General features: G+C 36.7%; 1 protein-coding gene across 1 annotated transcript; it reads right to left on the bottom strand.

Annotated features, from left to right (window-relative positions):
• Nucleotides 1–615: 615 nt before the first annotated feature.
• Nucleotides 616–19211, bottom strand: LOC131737710 (cilia- and flagella-associated protein 44-like). The gene is made up of 34 exons (XM_059028400.1): nt 18768–19211; nt 17221–17343; nt 16621–16819; nt 16310–16475; nt 15996–16098; nt 15638–15854; nt 15353–15467; nt 14683–14847; nt 14373–14528; nt 14083–14130; nt 13557–13656; nt 13202–13296; nt 12673–12882; nt 11649–11759; nt 11139–11291; nt 10658–10885; nt 10021–10169; nt 9257–9536; nt 8924–8979; nt 8640–8802; nt 8206–8336; nt 7427–7629; nt 6750–6915; nt 6384–6561; nt 5669–6148; nt 4966–5169; nt 4552–4747; nt 3950–4060; nt 3587–3717; nt 3374–3490; nt 3027–3228; nt 2285–2445; nt 1484–1618; nt 616–1021 (listed from the first exon to the last, which is right to left on the bottom strand). The coding sequence occupies exons 1-34, from the start codon at nt 18811–18813 to the stop codon at nt 833–835; spliced, it is 5487 nt and encodes a 1828-aa protein (XP_058884383.1). The 5' UTR covers nt 18814–19211; the 3' UTR covers nt 616–832.
• Nucleotides 19212–19213: the final 2 nt, after the last annotated feature.

Below are 19213 nucleotides of genomic sequence, written 5' to 3'. Positions count from 1 at the left end.
TTGATATTTCTACTGGTCATTGTGATGAGAATGCACCCCCCCCCCCCCCACACACACCAACTTTTATACTACAATGATTTAATTTATTCGGTTAATATCTTAAATATCCTTTTGGGAAGGCTAAAAGTAAAAGAAAAAAACGAACTACATTTTAAATTCTTACCACCTACAAAACCTTCCTTATTATAACTAAAAACATATCAGAACACATTTAAGTTTATCCTAGTTTGCTTATGTAAAACAAGTCCTGCCATTTGCATCATTTGCGAAGTTACATTCTTTTGAAGCAAAAAGTTTAACAAATAGCTTCAATATTAATAAACTGCTGGTTATGCTAAAAAAAACAAAAAACAGTTACAGCATATTAGGTTATGTACAAAAATAAAGATACTATAATACAAAGTGGGCCTTTTTTATTTAAGTTTCAGTGAAGTTTAAAAACCAATTGTGTTGCCCCATGAAAACAGTGAAAGTTGGTGAAAAACTAAATTTCCGACGGAAACCAATACCAAGCAAACAGCACCATCTGTGGAACAACCTAAAATCCTAAATAACTTGTTTAGACTAAAAGCTGGGTGCTTCCTGATAAAATACATTTTACATCAACAAAATAAACAAAGCAAAACAAATTTTTTTTGCATTTAACTTTATTTGCAATGTTATTCAGTGCTATTTATATTTTGCAAGTGATTTTAAATGTTCCCTAAATTATATCATTGAAGTTGCCACAAATATGTGAAAAACAATAGCTTGCTATCTGTTTAAGAAAATAAATTAGTATCTGTATATCACTTATTTTATAGTGTAGTAAGAGGGTTCCTAGCAATGGGTGCTAGACGACGCCCTGGCTGCTTGTTGGGATGGGTGGCTGGGCGGGTGGGAGGATGTGCCCCCCCTTCCTGGACAGGAGGCTGATCTCCTCTCTCAGAGCTTGTATCTCTTGGGCCTGCAGCTCCACCAGCTGGATCAGCCGCTGCCTGTCCTTTACCTCCTCCTGCCGCTTCCCCTGGAACTCCGCGGCCTGAAAATCAGCAGCAATTTCAGGTTAAAATACTGGCCGTTTTATTTATTTATTTATTTATTTATTTATTTATTTATTTATATGGTTATTTAGGAGAGTACCAATTAATGCTGTGCTATTTACTTTTTTACATATTAAATATACGACTCTCAGTACTAGTATGTTTTAATTGAAGCTTATGTAATTTGTTATTGTACTGTGTAACTTGTCCCCACTCAAAAATGACGGTCATATTCACTAGGGGTAAATGCTTGTGAATATGGTCCTTAGTCTCAGTGAGTTAACTTCCCAGTTATCATTTTATATAACAAAGGTAGCTGTGATTATTTTTAATCTCTTCTAACGTTTTATGGCTCTTCGCTCTTGTTTTGCTTTTATTTTCATTTTCTGCAAATAATTCATTTATTTAGTTTCTAATTTTCCATGTAATTCTTGCAAAAAGCGCAAGTTATGAAAGCATACCATTTTCTTTTGACGTGTGTCCAGGCTGGTTTCAAGCTCCTTCTTCTGATTCAGCAGCTCGTTCATCTGCACTAGTTTCTGGGTGTGCAAGCGAGTGACCTCTTTCAGGCGATCCTTAACCTCCCATATCTTATCCTGGATTTTTATGAGAACAAATAAAAAAAAAAAAACATTTTCAGATTTGTTTATTTTAGTACTCAATCATCTCATTGTTTTGTGTCAGGATCTTATTATGTCCAGACCAACTGCCGAGTCAGCCAATCACAGCCTGTCGGGTCGACTAGAGCTCAGACACAGCATCTTTCAACAACAACAAACAGACACACGGACAGTTCAGTAATATTGCTCCATTCAGATATCTGGCGCTGTTCAGATCAACTATAAGTAGCTCTGACAAGTAAAAAAGTTATTTGTTTAATAAAGGTTTTTTTTTTTCTCTAATTATGTGTGTGATCCTTTATGAACATTTTTGGGACTATTTTCCTAAAACGTTTCTCAGCGGAAGGGTACCTGACTAATCATTACAAGTTCAAGGTAAATGTAGGTTTTAAAGTGAAAATCATGAGAATTGTGTTTTCTAATAGTGATAGTGCCCTCTCGATGAAGGCTCCACCATGTGTTAGTTGACCCTGACTTTCGTTAGCGCCTTCACCTTCAACTCAACTTCCACAAGGTAGAGCCTTCACCGATAGGCACTATCGCTTAAATAGAGTTCAGTCACTGACTTAAAAGCGTTTAACCTAAACTAGAAATTTCCATTTACCAAAATGAAAGTTATCTATTATCATTAAAAGCATTTACCTCCCACAGTTTTAAGTCTCTGGAGAACTCTTCTTCGTTGATTCTGGCCTTCAATTTCAATTCCTCCAAGTTCTTGTTCATTGTGATAGTTTTTAGGGCCTCCAAGTCCACCACTTTGCCAAACTTCGCCAGCATCAGCTGCTTGCTCTTCCCCTCCAGCACTACAGTGTCATAGGCACAAAACAAAAAAAGAATATATTGTTCTCCACAATAGAGACTGCTCAATGCCTTTTTAACTACAATCAAAAGGGGAATAAAACTAAATGAGCAACTGACATTTTGTGATGATCATAAGTCAACTGCTAAAGATGTTTGATAATACAGGGAACATCACCATACAAGTACAATCTACTTTGTGCACATGATGGATCACATAATTTCCATATTAACATCTCTCTATTGTACTTATTGCATTCCAATAAAGGGTTCCATTTGCCCTGTCAAGAACAGTTTCATAAATATCAAACATTATTTTATTTATAAAAAACAGAACTTTGAGTTAAGGAACATGTTATATACATTTTCCTAATATGTATTTTTTTTACTGATTTTTTCTTTTTTTATTTTGCTGGAATAGTTTGCAAGCATGGCAAATAATGATATGCGCAGAAACAACAATAGAGAATTACACAGGACATACATGACTGGATGACAGTTAATAAATGTCAGTAAAATGTATATCACTCAAACTGCATTGTGATTAGGGCCTGATGCATGTTAAAATATAGCGAGAAGTGCTGACTCTGGATCTTAGCCTCCATGTCCCTCCTGTCTCGGATGAGCTGGACATGTTGCTGCCTGGCCAGTTTGTAGAGGTGCCTCTGCTCTGACTTCTCAAGCTGCAGCTCCTGGATCCTCTGCTGCAGGGATACCAGCGCCTGATTTGTGAAGACCAGTGCTGAGGACAGATCGCCAGGGACTGTACCGTTGGACACAAACTCGATCTGTAACGCCAACCAACAAACAAACTTAAAAGCTGTAAGTAACACCCAGCCAGTGGTAATCATACCAGAGTTCCAATGGGTAAGACTGCTGTCATGTAGGAGTTTCAAAACTGGCAAATCTTTACCAGAATTTTTAACAGCATACCTGATGCAGTCTCAGTGGCACAACGACATTCAGCTCATTCAGTTTCTGTTGTTTCTCTCTTTGAAATGACTCAAGATCGCCCTCTGCTGTTTTCAGACTTGATTGAACAATTTTCACCTGGCAAAATATTAACATCAGGGATGTGGAATAATGAAATCAGCTCTTTTAAATCAGTTTGATACCTCTAGAATGTTTCGGTGTTATTTTGCGTACTTTTTTGGCCAGTGAATCATTCTCCTTCCTAAGGTTATCTGCTATTTTCTTCTCCTCAACCAAAACCTCTTCAATGTCAAGACGTTTCTCTCGAAGTTGGATGGTGTTTTCAAAGAGGGCTGGATCACAGTCTACAAGTAAGGAAATGTTTTTGTATACAGTCTAGGTTAAAATCTCTATGTGGAACATTAAAATGCAATTATAACTATACACTTTCAATCATACTGTATATTACTCTTCATATTACTAAATTGTGTTTGTTTATTTGGGAATTGTACCAGTATTACTGAAATTAAAATAGAGCTGTGGCAGGTTGGCTGCACTTCAGAGTTGGTGTAGGAGCGCAGCACTGAGCTTACTTACGCGGTGGACAGACACTGTCATCGAGTGCACCACTTTCTGATCCTGAATCATCTTCATTGCTGTCCCATGCTGACTCTTCATCTGATTCTTCACCACTTTCCTCCTCTTCCTCTGTGGGAAAAGAGACAAATATACATAACTGGGCCCAAAAAAGTCATCTGGATTTGGCTAGGCATACTATTATTACTACACTATAAAACTGTGCAAAAAATTACAATATATACAACAACATACTATCCTCTAAAATACTGTGGGTCCTTCTTTCCTGTGATGAATCTTCTGATTCAGGTAATTGCTTTAGACAGCAGAGACACTTAATTGGGCTGAGATTAATAACTCTTTGGCTGCTGTGTATAATAACTAAATCTTCATAAGATCCATATTTAAGCACAATTTTCTGCATGTATGTAAGACCGTGTAGATTGTATATTGTGCTCCTATAGTATAATGCACACCTCTTGTATATTACTTTGGCTAAAACACCAGAAATGATAATATATACATAACTACAACCCACACTCATATACTCCTAACATTTGTAAAAAGGTTGTGTGCCACTATCTGACAATTACGGTATATGGCAGAGAGAGAAGGGGACACACCTTCATCTCCCTTTTTCTCCTTCTTCTTCACTCGCTTGATTTTCTTCTTGAAGACTTTAGTGAGAAAGTCTGCAAACTTGTTGTTTTCTCCAAGGGAGACATGGAAAGTACTGTGCAAGGTTTTCTCTCGTTCCTGCAGTTTGGCAATGTCTCGCTTCTTAGCCTCCAACTGCTGCAGACATTCCTCTGCCTTGTCCTGAACCGTTAAAAAAAACAAAACAACAAACAGCACAAATTAAATGTGAGTTTATGGTTAAGCCAGTAATTTAAAAGTATATATAAGTACTATCTTCCTAAAAAAGAAAATAATGCTCTTCAGTCCTATAAACCATAGGATACAGGGCCTAGGTATGAATGTCTTTCTGTAATGTGATTGTTTTGCAAGTCAACCCCGTCTCATTTTGAGTGTCTGACCTGAATCTCCAGCTGCTCCTCGATGCGGCTGTTGACCTTCTCCAACAGAGAGTTCTCTCGCTTCTCAAACTCCTTCAGCAGCAGCAGCTCCTCAAAGAGCGTGACATGTCGCAGGTCTGCCATTTTAACATTGATATCTGCCTTCAGCTTGTGGTGGCGCAACAACCGCAGCTCTGCATCAAAGTTCTTGATGAGATCCTTAATCTGACATGAGAAGAGAAGGAACAAAACATAAAGAACCACTAACACCACCACAGCACCCTACCTCTAAACTCTGTGGAATGGATTTACTTCTTCAGGGTCCTAGAACACAAATACTATGCTCCAACAAGTATTGGGGCTTATCAGACCTTTGTAGGACAGTTTCACTGAAGTGTGTCTCTGAATTCTGCTTAATATTGCATGGTTCTGAAGAAAATAATATTTACCTCCAGTAATCAAAGTACAAAGCTTCTTGGAGCAGGACTACTAAGGATGACATTTTGTTCGCAAAGACTAACAATGGTTTTGCCGAACTGAACCTGGCATACATTGGTGACATTAAACTGTACTGTAATTCTAAATGTGTTTATTATCCTAATGTAATAATGAATTCCCATTAGACACTAAAAGCAATAGCATTTTGTCTTATTTCACAACATTTTCAGGGCATGGATATACAGTAACATGAGTTTACATGAATTTGTTTACTGTCATTTCTTACCTTTTTCAGCAGACTATCTTGAAGATAGAGGTTTTTAATCTCCTCTGCCTGTATCACTTCCAACTCTAGTTCTGAAAGTGGCGTCTCTTGCTGGCAAGCTTGGCTGGTATCGGAACAGGCTGTGTCTGCCCTTTCAGAGTATTTACTGGGGGATATCATGTCCCGCTCTTCCCCTGGTTCTTCCAATCCCCTGCTGAATCCTCCAAACCCCTGCTCTCCTTTATTGGCCTGTTTTGCTTTGGTGGAAAGTTCTTGCTTATACATGAGCAGTGTCTCTGTGGTGTATTGCCTCTTCTTCTCTGGTGTTTCCTCTGGATGAATTCTGGGCACTTGTGGAACAGGCAGACGTTTAGAAGGGTTTATCTTGGCATGCACTGCCTTTAGCTCGTTCACATGGCTACGGATCTTCTCGATTGATTCAATTTTAAAATTTCGAAGGTCAAGGATTTTTCTGTTCATCTCAGATTTTAGCTCATGTGTCTAAATAGAAACAAATTGAATAGAGATATCTAAGAGATTATTGTTACTCCATCCCCAACTGTAAATGACTTCATAAGTCTACAAGTAGGTTTCCATTATGACAACTCAATAGAAGAAGAAGAAGAAGAAGAAGAAGAAGAAGAAGAAGAAGAAGAAGAAGAAGAAGAAGAAGAAATATTATTACTGGATGTGGGTTAGAGAGTAAGCTGTATATTAAATAGTTTGTTTCCCAAACCTGTTTTTCTAAGATAACAAGCTGCATTCTCTTTTTCTCAGTGTTGATACGCTGATGCTCAGGTACAGTGAAGTCCTTTGCTGTCTTTAGTTTGAAATCCCCCATGTGTTCACGAGCCTCTTTAATAGCCATCACATCCATCGGGTCCTCGTAGTTCTCATCTGGCTTCCTGGCATATCTGCAAATTGATTGTTGTGTTTACACAGATTAGGTGACATCATCACTAATCATTTTTAAGTGCAATCTTAAAAATGATTTTGGCCATGTTATTTTAGTAAAAACTTTCAATAAAAATCTTGTTTACTTGATTATATATATTAGGTAAATGAGATTCTAGGACACCCTTTGTGTAATAAAACTACTCACAGCTGCTCCCACTCTCGCTTCCTCTTCTCCACCTTGGCCTTAGCTTTCTCTGCTTTCTCAAAGTTTATTTTTAGTTTTTCAGCCTGTCGACTTCCAAGTTTGGTTTGCGCACCTGGTTTCTGAAGCAAGCCCTCCTTCTTCAGTCCATCTCCCTGGTCCACATCATCTGAAAGAGAAGCACATGGCTAGGGATATATCTTGTATTCATAACAAGATTTTGTTATAGCATTTTCAGTTGAAAGGCTATTAGATTTGTTTTCATTGTGGATTTTCAACACAGGTAAATTGTTTTCTCTACAGGCACTGGGGGTTTTGTTAAGGGGGACACCATCGACTGGTAAATATATAAATGTGTAGTTAAAGACATTGCTTTAAGAAATATTTTTACAGAATGCTTTTGAAATTGCAAAAACACTCAATGTCGGAATCATGAATAGCTTAGCAGGGTGGACCATATGTTTTCTTTAGAAAAGACTAATTATAATGAAAGACCGTTATTTGTCTAAAGAAATATAGTATAACAGAAATACAATTTGCTGTATTATAATAAATAAGCAAAATAAACTGTTAAAATGTCATTTAAGCCTCTTTTTCTTTGTAATAATAACAAAATGTTCAGATGCATAGATTACTGACAATTATCACCCATAACATCCTTAATTACAATATATACTTGCCTACTGCATCTTTGCTGCCGTCTTTCCAGGACTCTCCTGCTTTGCTCTTCCTGCGATCATTCCCTTCCGGGCCTTTCTTCCCAATCCTTTGCTTCAGCGTGTGGTATTTCTTCGACAGAGCCAGGAGCCGGTAAGTAGATACTTTGTGTTCACTTTCAAAAGCGCTCACCACAACTGTGTCAGACTCCAAAGAGTCCCAGAACCTGCACAAAGCGCACATTCATGTTTTATATATTGAAAGAAATACCTGTAGTACTTTTTTCCTTAATTACCAATAATTATTTTTTATTTTTAGGGTGCTCATTAAAAAAATGGGGATTCTATGTACTGATCTTGTCTGTCTTCTGTCCGTCAGTCATGGTAAGCATGATAATTGCCTTTACCCTTCCTCTAACTTAAGCAAGGCTAGTTCTGCCAGATTTTAAACAAGTTCTAAAATAATTTTTAGACCAAATGTATTAAGTATTTAAAATGCATTGTTGTTCGGCCCATTGAAAAATATGCATATCCATACAATGAAAAGTGTAGCAAGTCAAAGCCTACCTATTAATAAATTTCACAAAACTCTGGCTGTCTATATTGTACCATGTCAATTGTGCTGCTAGCAATGCAGAATGAAGCAATGATGTACGAAAAAAGTGGCAGTTATTGCGCATAGACTATTCTATTATCTATTATTGTCTGTCTTCATTAGATGAGCCAACTAGAAAAATACTGTTTAAAATGTTATTGAAAATGACACCCCGGTGTACATTAGATTGTGATTCTGCATGTTTTACCTTGCCTGTAGTTTCGCTAGCCCAATTCTGCACTTCTCTTGCTCCCACGCTAGCTCTTTGCGGACTAGGCGGATTCTCTGAGCTGTCAGCCTTTCTGTCTCCTCTCGAATCCGGGGGTCCAACTCAAACTCCTATATATCACAGGATGAGAATGAAGCTGAATGTGTATCACACAAATAAAGACACATCCACGGATCCATGTACACAAAAACACATGACACAGCAACACATTTATGCACCGATTCTATTTTAAATGAACTGCTACCTGATCAGTTGTGATATTCCACCGACATCAATTGGATCTGAGGAATCACTAAATTGTTCTGGATTGATTTTCTTTAAAAAACTATGCCAGACACACTTGTATAATTCAGATTTTGCTGCTTTTTCAGAAGTCTAATATGTAACTGTAATCTAAAAAAGACAAAACCTACAGCTCTGTCAAGTCGCACATGTTCAGGAAGCTTTTTGTTCTTCAGCAGCAGCTGTTTAAAATCATTCTGCAGCTCGATAAGCTTCTTTCGTTTACTGGCTTTCTTCTCCTCTGCCTCTTTCAGCATCTTGTCCATTTCAGTTTTCTGCTTGGCGGTCTCAATGCTAAACAGAAAAGAAATAGGGCAAACTTTCTAAGGTCTTCTTTTTTATTTATTAAAAAAAAAAAAAAAATTATATATTTTGGCTCTGGAAGTTGGCTCTTTTGAGCAAAGACTCTACATACCTGTATGCATTGGGATCCACAATATCATCTGCAGCCTTCTCCTTCTCAAGATTAATCTGTGAAAGACAATAATCAAAAACATTATAAGTAACAATAGCCAGAGTTCTGATATATGAGTTTATATTATAAATAACTGCAGAAAAGCTACAAAATATGTAGACCGGTGCAAACATTTTTTTTTAATATGCCACCATCTTTTGCATCAAAAATGCTTTGTAAGATAACATTTAAGAATCCAAACTATTTAAAATATTTTGTTAATGTATTTATTACTGTTTGACTCATTGTTATATTTATTTTTCTGTCCTAGTTATAGTGCCCCTGTGTGCTCACCCTAGGAGAAGGAACCTTTGCCCTTCTGTTCTCTATGGCTTTATTAATGTCCTCCTGCGGAAGGAGGCTGAAAACAAAGATGTTGCCGTCCTCTCCAGTGGTCAAAACAAACTGGTCATCGTAGCTGCTGCGGATGTTCTGGATGTGTCCATACTGGTTATCGTGGACACTCAGGACCCAGAAACCCTGCATGGAGCTTAGATTTGGGTCGTTTGTTTGCACGGTGTAGACCCTCACTTTACCACTCTGCATCCCACACAACAGCAGCTGCCCATTGAAGCTGCAAAAAAGACACAGTCACATGGGGAATTAGACAGTGACATTTTTTTTCTATGGCCCTGGGGAGGCATATCCTTGCTGAAGAATATAGTGCAGGCGCTAGCGCACACTTAAATATATAACATTTCAGAGTTTTATAATTGTCCTATTGTGAGAAAAAAGTTATGTATTTTTGTCTTGGGCTGTTTGGAGGCTGTCTGTCTGATTGTCTGTATGTCATGCTTATATTTTTCCACATATAAATCAACAAAACCATTTATCTAAATGTGATGAAACTTGCCCATGTCCATACAGTGGATATAGAACACTGTACTATCTACTTTTTCATATTATTAATAACCTTGCTGGAGATAAAAGGGTGTTTTGCTTCATAGCTAACTATTCTAAAAAGCATGCTTGAATACAAAATCACAGAGGTAAGCCTTAAATGTTTTGAAAGTCGCTTTAAAAAAGTGAAATATTGTGAATGAATACAATACACCCACCTGAAGCGCATGTTTCTGATGGCATCATTTTCAGAATCCTGAATTGGTATGAAACCGAAAGGTTGGTCCTGTCTCTTAGAAGGGTCCATTTCAGGGCCTTGCTGCTCAGAGAACCTACAGTGATACAAGAACCCGGAATCATAGTCCCCCTACATGGAGAAAGAATAGAGTGAAATAGTCAACAGCAGTAGTGTTGTGAAAATGTGGGCTAGGTTTAAAGGAGAAGCTTCATAAAGATGTACAGTAATAACAGTACTCAGGAAGTACTAAATAGCAGTACTGCTAACTAGTACTATTGTATTTACAACATTCTGAGTCTCTAGACACAGCTCGTCTCTAGCTCTTTGTTTTGGGACCTTGCATTTTACTTCATTGTCTTGTTTTAAATCTCTCAAAAACAAACTTTATTTAGACTATTGTGATTACAAAAGCGCTGTGATAAGGAAGACATGAGGCATCAATCACAATTTTGGGACATATTCAGTATTGGTAACTATTGTATGAGAAAATTAGCAGGAGTACAAAAAAGCCACGTTATTTATAACTTCATCTTTAAATAACGTGAAGATCTGGGATAACTTTGTTATTATGTAAACGTATACAAGTCTAGCAGTTATGAAATGGATTGGTGCTGTACCAAAGAGAGCCAGAATTCCCCTGGACTGGAGTAAAAGCCACAGTAAATGGGGCTGGGCTTCTCGGGGATGTAGAGAGCTGGCAGCTCTTCTTCCTCAAGCTCAGGCTCCTCTTGCAGTTCCTCCTCTGTGATCTCCAGGCCCAGGTCCCTCTTCCTCTTCAGCTTGGCCTCCTTTTCCTTCAGCATCTGCGCCTTCACCTTCTGCCGCCGCTCAATCTCTGCATTTCTCTGCAGAACAGAGAAGCATATACATGTTTTTAAATATAAAACTATACCATTTAGTTGAATAACATTCTCTATGTTGGTAATGTAGGTTCTGCTAACAAACAAGCCTAAACATAAACAAAATAAAAATGACAAGCTTATGAGAACATGCCCTGGGTGGTTCAAGCTAATTTATAACATTGTGTGACAGCAAAAGCCCATAAACACATAACTGAATGGCAGACATTTAGTGGATGTGTTGATTGCTGATAGTTACCTTGATCTTAGATTTGATGCTACGGAAGTGGAAGTGCCGACTGTAGATGTTTTGGATCTCAAATGTGACGTCTGTGATCTGCTTCTCAGGATCAGGGGCCTGGACCTCCACAACATGTCCATTTAAACAGAGGATCAATAAGGTGTTCTTCTCCTAAACCCAGTAGAGCACAGGGCTCAGTTAGTAAAACCAACTTGTATAAATAACTTCTAGCAAATAAATAAATACATAAACTTAGTTCCTACATTACAAAAGCTGCCACCTACTGATCACATACACAAAATCATTCATGCACTGCCACAGTTTACCCGTCACCACTGCCACGCTCTCTGACTTTGGAATTGAAATGTTACCTCTCCTTAGCTTTCAAACTGAATAAAAGCAGGACAGTGTTAACAAGATGGGTACATTTCAATTGGGGTACCCAGCCCAAGATGTAATGAAAAGAAGAACAAAAGAACAATTTAAATTCTAATTTAAATAAAAAGTAAATATTAGAAAAGGACGTACGTAAGAGGATGGAGACCACTCCAGTGCCTGCACCGGTCCAGGTACCCTGATAAACCCTATGGGTTCATAATTGTCTCCGACAGTGAAGAAGAATACAGTATTGTCCGAGCTCTGAAAAAAGAACATGCAGGCACATACATGAGGGTCCTCATAATCTTGTAATAAGTGTAAGGTTACAGTGAAATGCATTCTGAAACTTCTATAGCAGGTAAAATAAAAAGAAAGTTTGGTGGTGCAAAATTGCGATGAAGAGTGTGACAGTCAGTTAAATAGTTAAAGGAAATATATCATTTACATTTTAGTAATACTAACATAAGTCATGGTAGATATTGTACTTTGTAGAACACTGATTCTATCTATGTAACAGTTTAAATGTAGTTGCATTATAGTCATAGGCGTGGACAAAGTGGGTATTTTAATCTAAATTAAGGAGCAACAATCTATTTGGCTAAAAATGCTGCCTAATAGTCAAAATAAATTAGTTGTTTAAATGTGTATGCACAGCAACAGTACACAGAACAAATCAATAAATAAATATCCCACTGCATTGTCACTCGCCAATGATAGAAGGATGATTGGTGATACACATATCTACCTTTTATGAAATAAAATATTGTGAAAACCAAGAACATATAACCATGAATGTTTGTAAGAATTGCATTTAGGTTTTCATGTCAATTAAACTCTGACCCGAAATCCCTGTCGATGTCAACAAAGATCGGTGCACTGTTTCATTGTAAAACTACATCGGAACCCAACAGAAATACATGTCGCTTACATCATTACATGACATAGACATGTTTATCAGCATTTATTTTCATTTACCATGCAGCAATGTAAATCTGTGTGTTTAATCACATTGAGGGCTTAAAAATAGTTTTGCCTGTTGCATAGAAGTATAATTGACATTCCCCCCTCCCCCCCAAGAAATAATAATAATGATAATAATAATAAAGACAATAAAGACTACGGGTCTCAAAATGTGACTACCAGGTAATTGACGGGTGCAGTAACAGTGACTTACCCCAGTAGCCATCATCTCCCCATTCCTTTCATAAGCAATGGCAGTGACAGGAGCAGTGTGAGGTTTGAAGGCTTGTTTTAGACGGATTTCGGCATCTCCAATGTTGGTGCGGCCAGCCACTAGAGTCAGGCCTTTAGGACTGTAAATCTCTAAAATACGTACAACTCCATCATCAAACCCAACAGCAATCAGACCTCCCTTTGGGTTTACCTTAATAAAAAAAACATGCATAGAAGACAATGCATATCATAAACATATCATTACAAGAAAAACATTAACTATATTTATTCATAAGAATGAGCTGGAACTTACTCAATTTCAAAGGCTCAATTCATAAAGCATGCATATGTGCTACAATGTACCAGAGTCTGGAAACAGAAACTGAAGTCATGAAGTTATTGTCTGCTGGTGCTGGTGTAAAATACAAATTGCACTCTTTTTTTATTGAAATGCTAGTCTCCAAATGTATTGTGGTTGGCTAATGAAAAAACTTGTCTTATCATGGTTGAGCACACTATCTTAAACTCACCACACGTGGCGCCCAAGTAAGTGTTGTTCCTCCTTGTTTGAATCGGATATCTGTCAAGTCCTTTTTAGCAATGAAGTCAAAGATTTTCACTGAACCTAAAAGTACAAAAGCTTATTGTACTTTCACTATATGTTCTTTATAAGCTGGTAAAAGACAGTGAGGGAATTTACCTTAAAATGACTGTGCAGGAAGGAGGGGGCAGGGGTATGTTCAACGCATACCAAAATAGTAACATTATAGGTTTAAATTACATTACTAGAAAATGATATGAGGCAGTTAACATGGGTGTCAGTATGCATGATAATAAAAGGGTCGTTAAGTGTGAATCAGGTGTCAGAATGCATCTTTCTCTTACGGTCCAGAGCAGTGGTAGCCATCAGATGCGTGGTCAGAGAGACGTCCATTCCCTGGATCTTTCCAGAGTGAAATGAAAATAGACATTCTGGATCTTGAGTCTGTAAAAAAAATAAAAAACTGAAACCAAAAGTGTCACATGACATTCATGTCAAAAACAACATGCTATGACATAAAAGCAAAATTAAAATGTAAGCATAAATCTTTTTATAACAATCTCATTATTGTTGTAGCCTCCTGCAAATGTATTTCTAGTAGTTTCTGTGTTTTTATCTAAACTGTTTTAAAATAAGTGTTTGATAATGCTTCAATATGTAAAGAATTGCTAAGTCTCTTGCTTTCAATGCGTTTCTGTAATAAATTGCATAGCAAGATATTTGCTGGGATTTTGTCTTGGGAATTATCCTAAAAGTGACAATTGAAAAATATTTTTGGTTACATGCAGTCCATCTCACTTGTATATTGTCTTGTCAAGAATTGCTCTACAGTATTTATTGCTTCTAAAAAATAAAAATAAAATAACTTACAATATTTGAAAAGGAAAGATCAAGTTTCCAAATTCCTCCATTAGCATCCTAGAAGAGAACAACAGATGAAGTACTTCATGAACATATATTGTCAGCTAACATATCTACACAGAAGTGTTTTTTAGAATAGGGTAATTGATGATCTAGGTATACCGCCCAGTATCAATTGACATAATTTAGTTTTCCATAGATAAATCAAATTATTAAAGGAGAACAGTGTTTAGATCTGCTGCTGTTCTTTTCATCACTAGATCAATAAAAAGATGAACACACTCATAAGAGTAACCTACTTGAGCAAACCATATGACTGAGTCTGGGTCACACGATTTAACCATGGAGTAGAGGTTAACATTCTTATCAACCACCATTTCATTCATGGGTTCAATCTCAAAGAGTCCACTGTCATCCACTGAATCAGCAGCGTCGATGCCCTCAAAGTCCCACACCTGATGAATGTAAAACAAGAATTAATGAGCAAAATGCTTTTGTTTACTTTTGTGTTTACTGTTTTGGAGCACGTTGTTCTCCTTTAAAAAGTGACATAAATTTTACCAAGTAAAAAGTGTAGACAAAAGCTTCAAAAGTAAATTCCTCACTTACCCTGATGCCCCCATCAGCTCCGATGGTGATGAGCTCTCCTTCGTCCAGCACAAACTGGTGGATGGGGCCACTGTGGCAGGATTTACCCCCCTTCCTGCAGATCTCCACCTTGATCAGCCCTCCATCCCAGAGCAGCATGTTCCCCCACTCTGAGCCTGACACAACCTAGCACAGGTAAAACCGCACTGTTAATCTTACTCTTTTAACTGTGGTTCCTTTAAATAATTATAACATGGTACTCCCTACTATCTTGCAAAGCATTATTTCATCTATTTATTTAAATACTGTTGGGCCGTTTGATTTAATGGCCACAAAATGAGAAAGTATATTTGTACCCTTTCAAAACATTTAAAACATCTAAAAGTTCTAATAACGGTTAGTTAGAATAAATGGGCCATATGTACAGTATAAAGATGAAATATTATGTTTTTATCTTTTAATTTTGTATTATTTACCTTTTTGAGACCTTTCAAGTGTCCCCAATTTGAAGTCTATAAAGTGTCATGAACTTTCTTCTTTATTTTGCAACATGTTTAGTTTCTTCAAAATGAAAAGGAATTTTAGATAGTAAGGCCGAGGCAGGGAAATCATGTTACATACTTTAGTGAATTGGTTTCCAAAGCATGAACCTGGAAAGGACTGAAAAGACCAAGCATGGCAATGTACAAACCTTCCCATCTGGCAGTTCTACATATCCTTCGATGTCCGTCAGTGCTGTTTTACCAAACCGTCCAAGCATACCCTGGAGTTTAAGGCCAGTAAAGGTTCTTGCCATCTTCCAAAATCTATACAGAGGACAATGTAATAATCAAATACTAATAGCTAACATGGGAATAGTAATCACATTTCAAATAAATTACCTTCACCTCAAGATATTCATTTAAACTACAGTATAGGGACCCAGAATTTACAAAATCTTAAACACAGTTTTGAACACGTTTGCTACTTCACATACTTGATGTGACCAGCCCCAGATGTAGTGAGCTGCCCTTCGTTGTCAGAGGAGAAGGTGACTCGAAAGACATCCTGGGAGAAGGCTTTGGACCTCAGCACGACCTGCTCCTGTTTCCAGTCCCACACTGTCAGCATGAAGTCCGGGCTGCTCCCCACACTGGCCAACAGAGTTCCAGAGCTATTAAAATCCACAAAACTGTACGCTTCCTCTGTTCCACCTAGGTACAGAATATGAAAACAAATATAAAACCTTACTGTTGAACAATAAAAAGAAAATGGTAAATACATGTTTTCATTTTAAAATAATTATGTCTCATCTGGAATGGAAAATTATTTTGCTGCTTTTTAGATTAACCCACCTCTCAGTATTCTGTAGGGGCGCAGGGAAGGATATTCATAGATGATAATGTTTGGTTTCACACCATTTTCTGCAACTACAAAGTACTTTTTACTGGGGTGTACCTAGAAAGATGTAAGACAAAAATTAAATAAAAGATCGAACAGTCAAGTGACAAGGATTTTATTATTGCTAGAAGGCCTGGTTTAGTCAAATCTCAGCAGTTTTACAGAACATGCAAATGGAAGTGATACAGAAGATATGAGCGTGTCCACATCTCTTTTTTTTTTTTTACAATATAAAACACAGAAACCATGTAATAAGATTATACTTTACCATTAGAGTGCCGATTCCTCTGCCACTGCTGCTGCTCCTCAGGTATTTCTGTGACTTAGTCTTTATATCCAGAATAACCACCAGGTTTCCTGCAGCAAACATCAGAGAGCAGTCATCCAGGAGTTGTAGGTTGGCTCTCTTAGTACAGTCATAGCCAAAAGAATGACTAGAATTAAGACTGTTAAAGAAAACTGAACATTGTCATAAACTAGAACGGCTATTTCTATCATAGTAACAGAGTATGACAATTCAGACTCCTTTTCACACCCACCACTAGAGATTAAACTGTTATGCTTCTAATAGAAGGATACGTTAGATGAAGCAGGTTTGAAGGTATTTCTGAATCAGGGGATACAAAAGGTTTGGAGCAGATGTCTTCATATTCATAGTAAAAGTCTTCTAGGATTTTGTCCTGCGCCTCTTTGTCCTTTTTATCTTCCTCTTTGTTGTCTTCTCCTGCTTCTTTTCCTGGTTTCTCCTCCTCGGCCTGGTGTGGACCTTCTGCAATCGCTTTGTTGAGAATACATTATGTTACATATTCATACCTCATCAGGACAAGCCATTTTTGACACATAGCTGAGAAAGTAAGATCCAAATAATTGTATACTTCTACATATCTGAATGTATAAGGCTTTATGCCATTGGAAAAACATTCCATTACTTCAAATGTCCATCTTAAAACTACAACACTATAAACTACTCATACAGTAACTTAGACAGCTATTTCATTTCATATTCTAATATAACATTGCTTTTAGATTTAGGTAGCTATCCAAAACAGGGCATGTAAATAGCATACAGTTCATCTCCCCAAGACCTGACAGGTGTCAATATTATGACCTACAGTACATCAACAATAAGTGGAATAGAATCTTCTAATAAATCCAGTGGAGGATAAAAATGAGACATACCAGCCTCCTGCTGCTGCTGTGTGCTTTCAGACTCTGGTCTGTCTGGACCCTGGGCACTGACGTCATGTTGATCTGTTGTCCTTTCACTGTCTCCGGTTGATGCTTCACCATCAGTTTTGATGTCTTATAAAAATCACAAGATACTGTAATTAATATTTATTGAAACACAATTTGGAAATAGTAACCTTATGTTGTTTTGTCATGGTTCCTGGTTCTTGACCTTATATTGTGATTGTTTTTTTTTTGTTTGTTTGTTTTGTTTTTGGCTCCTCCAGCTTTGTAGTATAGCAAAAATTGAAAGGCTTTAAGTTATACTGTATAAGAAAAATAAATCTTACAATCATTCAGGATTATTGCACAAATCATGAAAAGGTAAATTAAACAAAATTTTAGATGAAAACCCTAATATTGCAAAGTGTTCTAAACAGTTGAATGATAAAGCATTCCTGCAGCATTGCAATATTAGCAATTTCACTGCAACTCTTTTGATGTTAACAGGATGTTAACAATGAAAAGAGAAACGACAGGTATGTGCAATATTAATTTGAAATCTGATCGCCTACATGTAAAAATGGATTGGATGGATTCACATTTTTTTTACATGAAAATATTGTGTCTCAGATTAGGAATTTCAGAAATGCTGTAGCACTACTGGATTTACTATGAACTGTAGTTTATTTAAAGTAATAATTATGTGTAGCACGCACCAGGGCACAGAGGTTTAGCCATATTCTGTTAGAATTATCCTTACTCTCAGGGGAGTTCATGCATTTTGATATTTTAGATATTTTAGAACAAATGCCTTTTCTAGATCTGTTTATATTGTAACATCTAGGCCCTACTAAATCTTACAATTCTTTGGAATGGCTGTACAGATTCAAATTTTAACTAGGATTACGTTTTAATTATGTCACTGCCACCCATATAGTTTTTTTTTTTTTAAGTAAAAAACAAGAACATAAGTTTCTGCACTTATTCACGCTAACACCTCATAAAACAAAAACACCGCTATATAAAAATGGTTGTTTCATTGTAAATGTACTTGTTAAAAGACAAAATAAAAATGTAAACCAGGGATTTGTTTTATTTATTTATTTATTTATTTATTTATTTATTTATTTCCTACCGAATGTATTGTATTTTATAACTGCTCTTCTCTGTAATGTGATACTTTGTAATGTGATATTTTGCAACAACTGTAAGTCTGTTAAGAAATAAATAATAATAATAATAATAATAATAATAATAATAATAATAATAATAATAATAATAATAATTTGTAAACTATATTTTGTCCTTTTATTTGCAAAAATTAAACCACAGCATAATGTGTAGGCCAATCTCTTTTTTATATATAGCATAATAATCTGAGAAAGGAAACTAAAAATGACAAATAGTTCTAAAATGTAATGTATGTCGTCCTAGCACCGGTAAAACTGGAGAAATTCAGTTATTAAGGCTTTATAAAGCACCGCATTGGAACACTTTATAAAGGATATTAACATTATATGCTACCAGATTATACAATCCTAATTATTATTTTTTACCTTTTTCTTCAGCACTTTCTTTCCCCTGCGGTTCTAAGGAGTCCATATTCGTTTACTACCGTTGCTAGGTAACAGTTACTCAGTTTTCTCAGCCGGATAAATGATGGGGACGCGCTGTGGATTATGGTAGTTGTAGTTCTTAAGGTTTGACGACGCTCGATCTGTATAATTAAGAAATCCGTAGCAAATAAATTAAAATAGGACTGAACATTTAACTTTAGCTTCCAGAGCACTTTTGCGACTGCAAACTAGAATCTGAAAGGAAAAGCAAGGAAGGAAGTAGCAGGAAACATTCATGCACCAACTTCCTATTTAAAAAAAAAAAAAATTCTAAACGTATTTATAATTCGTCGTCACAGTTACAGTTGTGAATTACCACTGCTTGTACAGGCTGTTTTATGAACAAAAACTGTATTTAAAAAAAACAAAACAAGCAAACCCAATTT

The sequence above is a fragment of the Acipenser ruthenus genome, chromosome 8, assembly GCF_902713425.1.
Source record: "Acipenser ruthenus chromosome 8, fAciRut3.2 maternal haplotype, whole genome shotgun sequence".
NCBI classification, from domain to species: domain Eukaryota; kingdom Metazoa; phylum Chordata; class Actinopteri; order Acipenseriformes; family Acipenseridae; genus Acipenser; species Acipenser ruthenus.
The sequence above is the reverse complement of the archived record's forward strand: the minus strand, read 5'-3'. Positions and strand labels throughout refer to the sequence as shown.